Source organism: Cucurbita moschata, unplaced genomic scaffold (assembly GCF_002738365.1).
Source record: "Cucurbita moschata cultivar Rifu unplaced genomic scaffold, Cmos_1.0 Cmo_Scf00024, whole genome shotgun sequence".
Classification (NCBI taxonomy): domain Eukaryota; kingdom Viridiplantae; phylum Streptophyta; class Magnoliopsida; order Cucurbitales; family Cucurbitaceae; genus Cucurbita; species Cucurbita moschata.
The window spans coordinates 3,222,492-3,238,311 of NW_019268540.1; the positions used below are offsets into that span (position 1 = coordinate 3,222,492).

The window sequence follows — 15,820 nt, forward strand, 5'->3', positions numbered from 1 at the left end:
TTTATGATGCAATTGATATATATATTTATATATATATATATATATATATATATTAGAGGTCTAAGCCTTTTTTTGTCTATTTATTATTGTCTATATCTTGGTTGAACTGACATTTTGAATCAATTGATTATGTTAAAGATTAAAAGGGGAGTTCACACTTCTTTGCACCATGTCATTTCACCTAATATTCATAAATGTTCATCGGGTGACCTACTGAACATTAATATATTATGAATGGTTGTTAAGACCTATGAAAATAAATAATGTGGCAATTTCTGATGGACCATTAGCAACATTGCTAGGTTAGACTATTTGATTTATCAATTTGTTTTGCAGCAACATGGAGTCTATGATAAAACTTTCAATATTTGTTGGAGATTCTCTTTCGATCTTCCCTATGTATTTGACACAGACTAATATTCTTGTTTTATAGTTCATTAATTTGACTCTTCAATCCCAAAGCTCTCAATAATATTTGGCTTGTTGTCTTGTCAGCAGCTTTCTTTCTAATTTCTTGTTATCTTGCAGTGGTTCTTGACCTTTTACAACCATTTGCAGCAATTGAAAAAGATCAGTGAGAGAGAAAGAGATGATTATGGAACTCAATATGGCTAAAAGTATCGAGAGAAAACTACTAGGCCAACCAAAAACATGTGGTTGTCTCTCTCTTTCTCTCTCTTTTGAATTCAACTGCAAATATTTTTTCAGGTTACTGATTGATCTGCTGCCCCATATGTTGACGCCATCAGCATCACATGGTTAAGTCTCTTTCTCCCCCTTTCTTTTGATTCTAACTCTAGATATATTCAATTTGCAGTCTCTTGATCTGTGTCTCCATCAGAATGAGTTTTGTAATGAGCAGAAGGATATTAGATGGTTCAAGAATTCCAACCCTCTATTTGTTGGGTTTTAAAGGGGTAAAAGTGCAGAGAATTATAACAGTTTTTACTGTTATTTGTTCTAAGAGTTGCTTTCTTTCATCATAAGAAAAGCCTTGATTAAAGAATTAAAGATGGGTCTGATGTATGCTTAAATTATCATCATCCTAATGAAATTGGGATCTTGAGAGCATGTTCTGAGGACCCATATTTAGATTCTTCTCTAATCCCATCCATCCTTTTCTCATTAGAGAGAGAGAGAGAGAGAGAGAGAAGGCAAAGTTATATCCATTTAGATATTGCTTCATCATGTTTTTTCCTTTCTTTTGCAGATTTAATATGCGCAATTGGCCACCACCCAAAGCAAAGGATGTCATAATCTTATTAAAGCTGCAATTAACCAAAAAAAAGGTCAGAGTCAATGAATTGCTTTTCTTGTTAAAGCTTGGGAAAACAATACAAAATCAAGCTCCTTCTATTAAAAATAAAAATATATATTATATGGATATATTTATTTCTTTTTAGTACTAAATTTTTTATTGATAAAATTTGATAATTTTGGAATTTTTAATTAATTTAAAAGAATTTGGACATGCCATTTTTTCAAAATTTTAAAAAAACTTGGTAGAATATAAGATTTAAAAAATGTTTAAAAAAAAAATTGGGTGAGTGCCCTTTATTATAATTTAAAAAAAAACACACACCGAAAAGGTATTGATTTCCATGATCCACCTTTCCGTACATCAGAAAATTAACACGTTTTATTCTTGGGAAGCTGAATTCTTTTGGGCTTGGTCCATTCTAACAATTATATGGGCCATACGAGCCCATTACAAGCAATTTCTGTGAAATGAGTTATGGGCTTTGAAGAGACTGGTATTTTACGGAAATTATTTATTTTGTTTTTTTTAGCATGGAATCCTATGTCGATTGGAGAGGGGAACGAAACATTAGGGTGTGGAAACCTTTCCTCCATCCATGTTTTAGAACTTTAAGAGAGCCTCTAGAGAGGGGAACGAAACATTAGGGTGTGGAAACCTTTCCTCACATCCATGTTTTAGAACTTTAAGAGAGCCTCTAGAGAGGGGAACGAAACATTAGGGTGTGGAAACCTTTCCTCACATCCATGTTTTAGAACTTTAAGAGAGCCTCTAGAGAGGGGAACGAAACATTAGGGTGTGGAAACCTTTCCTCACATCCATGTTTTAGAACTTTAAGAGAGCCTCTAGAGAGGGGAACGAAACATTAGGGTGTGGAAACCTTTCCTCACATCCATGTTTTAGAACTTTAAGAGAGCCTCTAGAGAGGGGAACGAAACATTAGGGTGTGGAAACCTTTCCTCACATCCATGTTTTAGAACTTTAAGAGAGCCTCTAGAGAGGGGAACGAAACATTAGGGTGTGGAAACCTTTCCTCACATCCATGTTTTAGAACTTTAAGAGAGCCTAAAGAAGACAATATTTGTTAGTGGTGGGCTTGAAATGTCACAAATAATATCCGAATCAGACACCGTGTGGTGTGCAAGTGAGGATGTTGGGCCCCCAAGGGGGATGGATTGTGAGATCTCACATCTGTTGAAGAGTGTTTTTTTAAAACTTTGAGGAGAAGCTCGGAAGGAAAAATTAAAAAAAGACAATATTTGCTTAAGATAGGCTTGAGCTGTTACAGGTATGAACAAATACTATGATTATATAAATAATGTCTTTAACTTTATATGTTCCTTGTTATGTATAATTTAATGTACGCACACACTTGAAAATGAATATCATCTGAAAACAAGCACACAAAGTTGAATAGATACACAGCACATAACTGCGTCTAAAATAAATTACAAGTCTGCACACATCAAATCTTTGTGTTTCAGAGACACAATTCAGAATTAGAATTACATAGGAAATAGAAAAGGTAAAGAGAAAGGAAATAGCAGAGCGAAAGTACCACATTTTTGGTGCACTGCATTTCTTAATCCTCCTTCAACTAAAGCCAAGAATGAATTGCCTGAGAAACACCACCAAAAGCGGTGTTCTTCCCAGCAGAGAAGGGGGGTAAATCCACCAACTTGTGCAACCAGAAACACAGCCTTAAAAGAATCAACGATCTTACCGAATCTCGAGTTTTTTTGCAGTGAAACTGGTTAAACAGCGTTGGAGAAGGAAGCCCCATTCCCATCAAGAAACTTTCACTTGATGGGGATGGCCCTCTGTGGAGCCGCATTCACCTGCATGCTTTCATCAGCAAGTTTTGAATTGTATGTGGATAAACCAAGGCCATTCGACTTTCCACCATTGAAGAAAGCGTGTGTTATCTGCATATTTTGAGGCATGAACTCTTTGTCCTCCTTTTGTTGATCATCAAGTGTATCCTTCATTCCATTTTCATTAGCCACCATGTAATTTGATCCACCCTCACTGACAGGTTCTGATACATGGTTGATACCAGAATTGATGTCTTCCTCCATAGTTTTATTGGAAATAACACTGTTCGGCTTTTTGGTATTCAGGAAACGTCCTCCGCTGCCTCTTGCTCGTCTCATAGCATGGAGATGTCTGGATTCATGAAGATACGGCTGCACAAAATGGAAAAGAGTATCCAGAAAACGAAATTATGGGATACAACTATGATCAATTGTAATATCGATACGAACAGAAAGACAACTTCTAGCAAAAGTTTCTTTCAATAACTGAAGTGTTCATTTTTGGTCCGCTTAGTCCTTGAATGAAACAAGTTAGCTGCAATACCTTTCTACTTCTTATCACTTTCTTCTCAAGCTCAGCTTTGGCACGCGACTGTCTTCTCCTCAGGATACCATGATACTGCTTTGCGTTCACATAAACAGGCTCTGCTTCCATTTCAAGGGGTAACGGCATCCTAGCATGGTGAAGTCCATAAAAATGAGGTAACTGCAGGGAAATCAAGTATAATCATAATCCTTGAACAGCCAATCAGCAAGTAGGATCTATACAAAAGGATCCCCTATACTAATTTGCATTCTTGTTCAGGAGAACTCAGAGTTAAACAAAATATCATAAGAATTGCAAGAAACAAACATGACAAGGATATATGATGGGCCTAAGAAGTACGCATTTAGCGTCTGTTCATACCAAATAAATTTCAACAATACATAATAAACACAGATGAGTACCCTGGTATGTTGCCTTTCGTTTCTGTGCAAGGCAACTGATCATATAAATTAGCAAAAGAAACTGTACCAGAGATCAGAGCATACCGTTGTTTGTGGTCCATATGAAGTCAGCATTTGACAACATTGTGCATCTGAAAAAGGATATGATGTCAAAACCTGCAAATGGAGATCCTTGAAGTTCTTTTGAAATCCAGTAAAGAGAAAAACAAAGTCTAAATTCCCAAATATCTATTTCTTCGAGGGAAGAAATATATTGATTAGTCATTGCAGACGAATGAAGAACTTAGGCACCTACTCATATACATTGATTTCAGAGAGAAAGATAGACAGTTCGTTCTTACAATCGAGTGGCCAACAAGTTCCATCTGGGAATTTGGATCTAGGCGTTCGCCCACGGATGGGGATGTCGAAAATGGAATGTACTTGAGATGCTGGACTTCTTTCCCAGTATTTTCATCTGACCCAAGAAAAGTTTCAACATATTGCTTAAATTGTGTTCATAGGAAGCATATTAAATTAACTAAATACCATTTGCTTGTGAAAGCATAGCTGCACTGGTAACAGTAACGTTCAGGTATTCAGCAGAAGATGTTTTGGTAGCATCTTCATCAGTGATGGTATTGTTTCCAACGCCATGCCACCAAGGCTCAGAGTATTTGGTTGATTGCAGCAAATACTTCGCCCCATCAGCAACTTCTTGTTCTACAATTCCTGGTTTTGAGGGCATTGTTTGAAACTTGTTCTGCCACCCCAAAAGGAAGAACATTAGAAACAAAAACAATATAAATCACTTCTACTTATACCACACCGATTCCATGGTTTGGGGCTGCTCTAAAAAAAGTCCGAGCCTTCTCCAAAGTGGGTTTAAATTATTGTTAAACAATAGGGAGGACACGATCTTACTGTAACGGCCCAAGCCCACCGCTAGCAAATATTGTCTTCTTTGGATTTTTCTTTTGGGCTTCCTTCAACGTTTTAAAAATGCATCTACTACGGAGAGGTTTACATGCCCTTAAAAAGAATGTTTCGTTCTCTTCCCCAACCGATGTGTGATTTCACACTTGCCTAGTTCTATAACCCTAAGCAAAGCAACCCGAAATTCCTGGCATCTCAAAATCATTGAAAGAGCTCCTGAATGCCGGATGATCATTCAATGTGGACAGAAACTCATCAGAGATTCATATAACTCATCTACAATACATTACAGGGCTTCAAGATATCAAGAGATATACATCCAAAACAGACTATACAAACTTCAGCCTCTGCAATTTCCATAGATCCAAAACAGAGGCTCTATAGATATATTTCTCTGGTTGCCGAAAATCATGCAGCAAATAAACTAAAAGTTAAGAGAAAAATTAGGGAAAAAAAAAAAACTAACAAACAAACAGTATTTCTCTGTTCTACTCATTCATAAACTCAAAATTCCTAGTGTTTTCCGTAAATATCATGATTCCGTCGCTTGTAGATGAAAACCAAGCACAAATTTCTCGAGAGAAATGGAGCCTTAAGGAAACCAAACTCCGATCAAAATTCCGATTGTAAGGAGCGAAATCAGTGAGAAGTGAAAGCAAATTGCAGGAAAAATAACTTACAACTGTGATGTGAAACAGACGATCGAACCCTAGGAAAGCTTTAGCTTCGCAAGTCGCTCTGATTTCCTAGCTCAGCTCCATTACTCTCTCTCTCTCCCCCTCTATCTCTCCCCTCTCTGCGCGCAGTGGCAGTGGGAGGTAACAGAGAGAAGGAAATTAAAACGGAGAGGATCAAAATTAAAAATTAAAAATTAAAAACTAAATTATTAAATTATTAAACTATTAATTTAAAAACACATAAATAAATAAATAAATTTATATATTTATGGTAGTTTATCCGCTTAATTTATTACTTTGCCTCCCTAAATTCCAACAACTAACAGCCGTCTAATATCGCAGCTTTATATTATTAAATAATATATATTAAATATTAAAATAATTTTTATCTAATTTTTTTTCTTTTTCATTTTCATTTTCAACTTTTATGCTTTATATTATCCAAATATTTTTCCCGTAATTTTGAGCCAAATTAAAAGGTTAAAAATGTAATTTTGATATATTTTATAGTTTTATTTTTAAAAACTTAATATAATTATGACTGATTATCTTGAAATTTTGAAAAAAATAGTTCTCATGGCTCTCCACAATAATATAATATTGTCTGAGTATAAGCTCTCATGACTTTACTTTGAGGTTCCCCGAAATACCTCATACCAATGAAGATAGTATTCTTTGATTATAAATTCATAATCATTATTAGCCGACGTGAGACTTTCATCTAACGGTTTAATATTTATAACTATTTCAAAAATTATTATAAATTTTTCGTGTTTATTTTGTAAGTACGTAAAAGAAAATTCTTCGAAATAAGTAAAAATTGTGTAAATAAATAAACAATTAATTTTAATTTTAATTATTTTATAATAATATAGAGATGAATTAATATTATATAGGGTGAAAATTTAATGATTGATACACGCAAAGGACACAACTTGTTATCCAATTGTCTCCTTTTAAGGAAGAAAGGGATAAAGAGGCGGCGTGAGTTGACCCTTTTAACCTTCTTATTTTAGACACGCGCACAAAATTAATTTTTTAATTTTTTAAAAATAAATAATTATTGGGCCTTTTTTTTTTCCCTCTTCATCCACTCAAATGATTTTTTTTTTATTAATTCCTTTTATTATGATTTATTTAATCCCATTTTTTATATTATAATTAGGTATAATAATACACTTGGTCCAATTGAATTTTTATTTTTATTTCTATTTTTTAATTAGATTAGTTAAATAATAATAGATATGATATTCAAAGTTCGTAATTTGGTTAAATTTTTATTTTATATATATATATCATGTTTGACATTTTTTATTTAAAATAAAGATAATAAACAGAATTGTTAGTAGATGAAATGAGAAATAATTAATTATTGGACTTTTAATTGGTTGAAACGTACCGCTCATAACGGGTATATTGTAGATTTGAGCCCTATTAAGCCTACCACCCCTTCCCTTATCTTCACTTGATACAAAGCAGTCGAAGTCCCTGCCGCTGCCCTTTGGGCACGCCTCCTACGCTTACCACTCACCTCTGCTCTTGCAGCATGCCCCCTTCCTTCGGGCAATACGACTTTCATAATACGCGAAGCAGCTGATGTTGTCCACCCGAGCTTTCAACATCAATCATTATTTGTGTATTGGACGTTTAATAATAATAATAATAATAAATAAGGTAGAAAAAAAGAATTGGTGAGGGAGAATTTTAAATCTAAAAATTAAATGGATAATGCACGACAAGGGCAATTTTGTAATTTCGTTCATATTAAAAAACTATAATTCAATGCATACAAAAAAGGAAATCAAGAAGGAAGTTTGGACCCCAAGCTTTTGGACATTCCCAAGAGATAAAAAAAATAAAATAATAATAATAATAATAATAATATATTTTTTTAAAATGCAGATAATAATTATTGGAAAATGTGAGAATTTGACAGCTGTACGATTCAATTGAAGGCCGTTACGTTTCACAATTAGAGAGGTCAGAGATTCACCTCTGACAATTACACTAGAACTCCATTTTATAACGCCGTGATAACAGTGCCGTACTGAACCGTTAAATGATCGTAACAAGTCGTTTGTGCTATTATGACATGCAGCACGCAAATTTCGTGCCACCGAATGCATGAGCGCCACGTAAGAACGATTAGTGCCTGAGATAACGCCACGTTTCATGAACTTAGTGGATGAGGTGAACGTGGCGTTTGTGCATATGCTGGACTCCTGAACGTGGATTTGAAATGAAACATTTTAAAAATAAAAAAAAATAAAAAATCAGTTGAAATTTATTCAATATTTTTAAGACCTAAATAATCCACAACTTTATTTTTTAAAAAATCACTTTATTTTTTAAAAAATCAATTTTTAACCTCTTTTCTTTTTTCTAATCTTCTTTGGTGGATCCCTCTTGTTCCTGTTTAGTCCCCTCTATTTCTTTCAGTTTATTAGTAAGAATGAGTAACGGTATTCTACGTAAATAGTAGACACAAGTAATAAATAAGAGAGTACTAAAGATTTGTGCCATGAAAATTTTCAATTCTAACACAACGTACTTATTAGATCTAATAAAATTATTTTGCTATATCCAGACTAATATCAATCCAACCCATTTCATGAATAAAATGTGACCAATTAAGTTGAAAGATTAAAAAAAAAAATTTACAGACAAATTGGAACTTTGAAAAAAAAAAGCACCCATTTGATATATTAAACATATTATAACCATTTAAATTTTTATTGACTTATATTTTCAAATATCAGATTTAATCAACATGTATATTATATCATAGAAAAATAAAATAAAATAAAAACTAAAATGAGCTATCAATATGTGGACCTTATTAATATTTCCTTACAAAAATAAATAACTCAAGAAATTTAAACTTATTTTAAAAAAATATACGTACTTATTTGTTAAGTTATATATATATATATTTATAAATTTAACTTGATTTCAAAAGGGTGACTTTTTACGACATTTCAACAAATATTTTTATAATGATGAAAATTTGACATTTCTATTAACAAGAACCCTTTAAAACCCCTATAGCCATATTAACAAGAACCCTTTAAAACTCCCTTATAGCCATTCTGAAACTATGACATATTTTGGTTTTCTAAATTGTCTTTATCAATCTTAAACTTGACTGATTCTATTTGAAATTTAAATTTCTCTGTTTTTTTAAGTAATATTTATTATATGAATTCAGAGAACCAAATTTAAGTTAAAATTACAAAAGTCAGACCCCTAAATAGCATTTATTTATGGTTAAACTATTCATATTAAAAATAATTTAAAAAGTTCAAAATAACATCCTATAAATCTTCATTAAAAAACGAAAATGCAGACAAAATATACCCTTATCAATTAAAAATGGCTAACTGGATGTGAAGTTCTAACATCCACCCACCACTCACTAACCAGACAATTGGACATATCCTCATCAAAAGTCCTCTTAGGAGTAAGCAATCTCAATCAGTCATGAAGTTCATCCGAGGAAGCTAACAAAGGTCAATCCAATCGAAACGAAAAGGGTTGTTGGTGATAGTGAGGGAGACGATGGTCAAAAGGGGGGCAGAGAATGAACATTGAATAGATGGGAGACTAAATCGATCAACAAATGTTCATTTTATCGTTTGAGTCGAGTGGGGTTGGTTTTTCAGTTTTGCCCATTTCATTCCCAAGGGAAAGTATGAGCCTTTCTACTAGTGGCTTTGGGCAAAAATACATGCCTCACAGCTCATTAACAGAACAAGTTATATAGACCATGACAAGACTAAAATTAAACCATTATTAGAACACACACACACACACATGATGTTTCAAGTTAAGATATAAATTGCCAGAAAAGAAGTGCATACGTACAGCCACAGGCATTTGTCGTCTTCAAAAAGGTTTCAAGGAAGTGGATACTGAGAGTAATAGTCGTGGAGACCGGAAGTGTAGCCTTGAGGTCCGTATTCATCCACATTTTGAAAAATGGCATCAACATTATGGAAACATTCCTTCCAGATATTCATCGAAGTCCTCTTTATCATCAGCTTTAGGATCCCTTGATGATGTTGATGCCTTCTTTCCTGCATAGAGAAGGCAAAAGGGTATTCAAAAAATTCTTAGGTTTATTCATTTATTTCGGATAGGAAGCAATTTCATCGATAATATGAAATGTTACAAAAGGATGAATGTTTAAACTATAGTTGTAAAAAGGTGGAAATTCTTCACACTATATAAAGCTATAAAGATGGAAATGTCTAACAATGCTTCTAGGCTTCTTTCTTCGTACTGAAAAATTCTATCATTTCTGTTCATTCTAAATAAGAGCTTTATTGATATTCAGCCACAAGATCCTCTGCCCAATCTAGCCAATAGTTTCTAGTCTATTTTGAGAGGAAAGAAATGAAATTATTGACAGTGCAAGTCATTAGCTAAGGACGCTCGAGTATGTCGGTAAGAGAGGTTTCAGAGTCCTCTTAACTACTTGAGGTATCTTTCTATATTTCCTTATACTACAAATTATCGAAGTGGTTCTCTGATTTCAATTACAGACCCAACTTTTCACACTATCAAATGAATCTGACAGTATGGTACCAAGCCTAGTAAATGGTCTCCCTCTATAGTTTAACAAACGCTCTAAGGGGCACGATATTTTTTAAGTTCTTCAAATGCAACCACTTTAACTTAACCGAAGACGCAAAAGCAAATAATATAAGCATAAAAGTTACTGTGTAGCAACTATAATATAACTTTCACTTTATGACCATTAATGACATAGTAAAAAAAAAAACTCTCATGCGTAATGGTGTAAAAAGGCACTTCATCAGACCTTTTCTCCTCCTTGTTCTGCTGCCCGCATCTTCACTATCTGAACTGTCATCACTTGGCCTGGAAGTAAATATAAAGTCAGCTTCTGTAAAACTTGACAATCACAAAATTGCACCTTACAATTTTGAGTAGCACCTCTTTCTTTTGGACATTTCTTGCTCCATCCTTTCCAGTTTCTCCTTTTCTTTATTTCTCTTGTAGTGAAGCTTCTTTGAGCATCTATTCCAAATTATCCAAGATGGTAGAAAACATTAGTAAATAAATCTTACAAAGAAATAAAAGTATGAGATAATATGAAAATAGAAAAATTGAATCGAAGACAATGGTTTTGGTCAACAGGGAGCTTGGTGAGAAAATTGTTAGATTCCAATTTGACAAATCATCTTTTTAAAAAAATCAGATTCCAAACAAACATTTACTACAGTGAAAATAGTTGCTTGCTTTATATTTAGCATTTGACATCATATTTACCACAATCGATGAAAATATAAGATATGGAAGTATGGGATGATGGAAACTAAACAGCAACTAATTCAACCATATCCAAGCAGAAATAAAACGGATAAATAAATGCAGATGGCTATATGACATTCAAAATCATGCAAAATGGACTTAATAGAACTGCATTTAATGATATTATATATTCAGATTCCAATTACTTATTTAATTCAGCATTCCATCATTTGCACCTCTATGAATGCTAAAGTAACTTGTAAAATTTTCGGCTTCAATCACCACAGAAGAATAAATGAAATTCTTGTCCAAACATATGGCCCTTGATTGTGAAAACAATGTTAAAGAAACAATACCAATATGTTATAGGACCTAAAGGCGTCCTTCAATCAGCTAAAAAGAGAGTGATATTCAATGAGATCAAATCACATTTTAGGAACAAACAGCATTTGATAGTATAATGGAGTTTTAACGGCTTCCATGGATTGCATAATGACATCATCGAAGTGCTGAAACAAACAACATAGTCGCCGATGGGAAAAAGAAAAAGAATGGGGAACCTTAGCGTATAAAAGGGCCACCGACCTCTCACAAGTTACCAGCTTTACAAGGGCTTGTTTGTTTTCTCCTGCTTCAAAATAAGAAAAGTTCACCTGCAATAACAGGGAAGTAAAAAGATTTGCAGTAACAACTAGAAGCAGCCAACATGGATCATTTAAAATTTTAATTCTGTAACAAATAGAAAACAATTTAAAACTTGAACATCCCAGCTCATTAGAGATATCATTATGAAGAATAAAATTGCAATAGAAAAAATTGGCATTTTCCTGTATACATCAATGCCAATAACATTTGCACTAACAGCTTGCAACCACATGGATTTCCATCATTACAATCTCATGATCGTTCCTGTATTTATAAAAGAAAATTTTAAGCCTGTCTCTTTCTTTTTCTGAAGTCCTTTCCCTAGCCATACGCCATCTTTTGCCTCATGAAGAAACAATTACAGTCGAACAACGGAATGTTGATCTGACCATGTAGAAGTAAGTTCAGCTGGTACTTCGAAGTTTGCAGAAAAAGAAAGGACAGACATGCCCAAACAGAATGTTGATCAAGCACATCTAGCCAAGTCAAAACCAGACTAAAAAAGTTTAAACTATTACGCTATGCTGAGCTTAATCTTTTCAATTCATTGCACCAATTTAAGAACTACTATATCCTTGTTATATATCTCCTCTGGTCCCAGAATTCCAAATAATATGTTCCTATTTGTACATTATCAAGTTTATCACTGTCCAAAAAAAAATCTCTATCATTTCTGATATGCTGAAGTAGAAAACTAGCTAAAGCTAGCATCTAGATATAAATTGAATAAAACATTTTTTATATTTTGTTTTAGTATCTAGATGTAAATTAATTTCACCTCATAGCTTGCTAAACCATCTTTCTCATCACAATGCTTGTTACCGCATATGAACTGCCCTGACAGAAGAAAAAGTGGTCAAGAAAAAGCTCAACCACAAAGCCAAGGCAAAAGATAAAGATTACAGCCAAGAGGAAATTGTGTACTTCTCGACTATTAAATGTCTTTGGATAAATTGTGAAAAAAATGCAACTTATACAATTCTATATGCACGTTTAAAAAAGAGGAGGTAGCTCCAATATCCAAAATAACAAAAAAGGTACTTAAAGAAGTGAATAATTTTTTAAGGCTACTGACCACCGACTAATTAGCCAGAGAAACAGAAATAAAACTAAGAGTAAATACTAAATGAAGAGGCAAACCAACCTTACAACGAGTAGGAAAATGGAAATTCATACTAAAAGTTTTTTTTTTTTTTTAAATAGATGAATGTAAAGAGAGCAGACACTACTAAAGAATGGATAATTTTTCTTCTTTTTTTTTTTTTACCTTTGCCAGACATTACTTCCTTCTCTACACGCCACCTGAGACCAATCTATAGGGAAAAAATTTTAATAGTAAATATTTCAAGTGACGATTTCAGTGAGAAACTGAAAATTGAAGTAGTGAGAAAATTCCATATGCTCACCTTCCCACTTTTGTATTGTGTCATATCAGCTATGCAGTATCTTCAACAAATTTAAGGCAACAAAATCTGATTTCCTCTCACACAGGCATAAAAATATTATTAATTTTGTTCTAGAAATCAAAAGCATTGCACATTGTTGGAAATAAAGTAACTAAATAGGGAACCAAATTTAACTATTCCTGTTTCCCTAATAGCAATTTAGCCCTTAAAAAGCACATTAAAGAAAACTATTCAAAAGTTACTAGTAAAAGAGAACCTTAACAGATACAAGTAATGGTATGGTACACAGTATCTTATTTAGATTTCAATGTAGTTTTGGTCTTAAAACTTTTACCTAGTATCTAACTTCGTCCCTTAACTCTTAACATTCTGATTTTGGTTATTCAATTTTAACCCACTATTCATTTTGGTCGTTAAACTTTTACAATCTCATTTCAAATCCTCTTTCTTTAAATTTCTAGAAATGCAATGTAACCCCTTTATTATATACATCATATTCACGTTATCACCTTTACCATAGAGATTAAATGTAAGTTTTTTTAAAAAAAAGAGCTTCAGGACTAAAATTAAGATTTTGAATATTAAGTAACCGAAAAAAAGTGTTACTAAAAAAATGCGGAAAAAAGAAGTGGAAAAAAGTTCACCGACTAAAATTTAAAGTTCAAAAGTTCAACCACCAAATAGAAATCAAAGACGAAAAGAAAACCACATCTAAATTTTTATTTTAACCTATATAACAAACAGCTAAAGCCCAAAAAAATATAACATTGGGCTATACATAGGATACTCTTTAAAAAGCTTATCATAATATCGCTTCACCAGCTTCTGCTCCCATGATGTATCCATGTCATCTTCTTCAGAACGAATGAACCTTAATAACAATTAATTCAAAATAGCCTATAAACTTACTGAAGAAGAATTTTAATCAATGAATGGTGTAAAATATCCGTAATGTATACACCAAAGTAATGGGCATCCTATGATGAAGCAAAACAGATCTTTCCAGAAATAATCTACTGTTCACATACAGTTGCCATTATTCACAGTATTTCATCAACTTTACAATATCCATAATAAATAACTATTTCGAAGCCACTACCCGTATGAACCTAGTTCATTTCCTACTGAAAACTCCTCTAATCTGATCATAACATGTTGCATAAGTGAGGAACTATACCATGACTGTCATAGAAAGAATAGTGGGAACATACCGGTAGCCCTCCCTCAAGGTGTCTTGATCGGTCTTAATAGGAAAATTTTCTTCCCTAGATTTATTTTTCCCGTAGAAATGAACTGCAACCAATAAAGACCACACAATTCAAATGCTTAATAACTACATAAAATCCAGTCATCTACTAACGACAAAGGAGCTATTAAAAAATTGAAGATATGCCTATTTGCTAGTCCATTGTCTGACATGAATTTGGCATAATTTTCAAATGTTTTAAGATATGGTGCTCTCTGTCTAGTGCCTCCATTACAATATTCAACCTGGGAAAATAAAAGGTTGCCATGTACAAAGAAAATATGAAAATGAAAATCCATGAGCCTAACCAACATATTGTTCAAATTACAAAATACAGTCTCGGTTCGAAGTCTACCTTTTTATAAATAGATCAGCTGTCTTTAAGATGCATGAAATTATAGAAAAAACCTACTTTGATATCAAACCAACTTGAAGTCTTAATACTATACATTTCGCACAAATATATAAAATCTTCTCCTTTCCTAGAGAAAATATATGTTAACAAGCATGAAAACAGACTGCCATAGTTCAGTCATTTTTAAGAATATTAGTCTTAGCCACATCTATAATTATAAGAAAATAATTTTTAAAAATAGAGGACTCAAATGAGGTAAGACTTGCATAATCACATTGAAGTTTCACTACCTCACCCGACATATACAAACACTCCTGCCCCACCAAAACATTTGTCCTTCCTGGGATTGATATCTTTCTTTCTTTTTCTTTTTCTTTTTTTCACTTACTCTAGTCTCTAAATAATAAATTTTATTACCCTACTGAAGATCATGGCTAAAGGCCAAAGGCGAGAGGCATAATTAAGGTCTGTAATATGCTTAATGTACTTGAACTAATCTCAAGGTTAGCTGAGAAATCTCTTGCATCAAAATGTATGTAAGGATGACTGTAGCCTCCTGTCATCTTAGTGAAGGAAACTGTTCATCATTCTTTTGCTTTGGGACTCCAGGATATGCAAATAAGGGGCTCAATATTTGCAAGCTTCCTTCACGTCCGTCTGTCAACTGATAAGCTTATAGGCTAACTTGATAAACTTTACTTAAAAATTCTTAGAGCAAGGGACCAATGACCATGTTGTCACTCTATCCATTTGCAATCAAGATAGACAAAATCCGAATAAGCTCAGACCAAAACAATTGCTCTCAATCACTTCCATAACTGAGCAGAAATTCGCTAGTAACTAATTCTTCATGTTGAAAAAATAAGGCCACAGGTCAAAACTACTAAAGCAACGAATAATTAAGCCACAATCATCAATCCAATCGCTTCCATCGCAAATGCTCATTAATTACACAAAAATGCACAACGAAAAGTTCGGTAAGGATTAACACAGTCGAAATCTTACCATAATCATGCATAAACTTCTTGTGGCGATCGTAAGCATTGAGCCCTCGTACATGAGCCTGGTACTGTCTGCAACATTTTCAAGAATATGAAATAAAATTAACTAACAGAGAAACCTCCAGGGGAATGAGCTATGGACATGTTAAGAAAGATCAACAACAAGAGAACGCACTGTTTTCTCTCTTCTCTTTCGAAAATGGCGTTCTTCAGGGAGCCGAACGATGCCATGGCCGCGCCAAGCTTTGGAATTCGCCGTGATTTGTGTCTCCCAAAGCTCC

General features: G+C 33.4%; 2 protein-coding genes across 6 annotated transcripts; both read right to left on the reverse strand.

Moving 5' to 3' along the window:
* Positions 1–2,630: 2,630 nt before the first annotated feature.
* Positions 2,631–5,744, reverse strand: LOC111461216 (nuclear transcription factor Y subunit A-1-like). 4 transcript variants are annotated; one of them, XM_023104732.1, is made up of 6 exons: positions 5,616–5,744; positions 4,549–4,762; positions 4,362–4,477; positions 4,105–4,176; positions 3,617–3,778; positions 2,631–3,444 (listed from the first exon to the last, which is right to left on the reverse strand). In XM_023104732.1, the coding sequence occupies exons 2-6, from the start codon at positions 4,745–4,747 to the stop codon at positions 3,058–3,060; spliced, it is 936 nt and encodes a 311-aa protein (XP_022960500.1). In that variant the 5' UTR covers positions 4,748–4,762; positions 5,616–5,744; the 3' UTR covers positions 2,631–3,057. The 4 variants fall into 4 exon arrangements, with proteins under 4 accessions (XP_022960500.1, XP_022960499.1, XP_022960501.1 ...); XM_023104731.1 differs by having other exon boundaries at positions 4,549–5,211; XM_023104733.1 differs by having other exon boundaries at positions 5,611–5,744.
* Positions 5,745–9,216: 3,472 nt separating this feature from the next.
* LOC111461232 (protein FRA10AC1) lies at positions 9,217–15,820 on the reverse strand. 2 transcript variants are annotated; one of them, XM_023104751.1, is made up of 11 exons: positions 15,715–15,820; positions 15,544–15,611; positions 14,149–14,230; positions 13,725–13,808; positions 12,938–12,977; positions 12,799–12,844; positions 12,310–12,368; positions 11,472–11,539; positions 10,569–10,652; positions 10,435–10,493; positions 9,217–9,688 (listed from the first exon to the last, which is right to left on the reverse strand). In XM_023104751.1, the coding sequence occupies exons 1-11, from the start codon at positions 15,768–15,770 to the stop codon at positions 9,603–9,605; spliced, it is 732 nt and encodes a 243-aa protein (XP_022960519.1). In that variant the 5' UTR covers positions 15,771–15,820; the 3' UTR covers positions 9,217–9,602. The 2 variants fall into 2 exon arrangements, with proteins under 2 accessions (XP_022960519.1, XP_022960520.1); XM_023104752.1 differs by lacking the exon at positions 12,799–12,844 and having other exon boundaries at positions 12,310–12,363.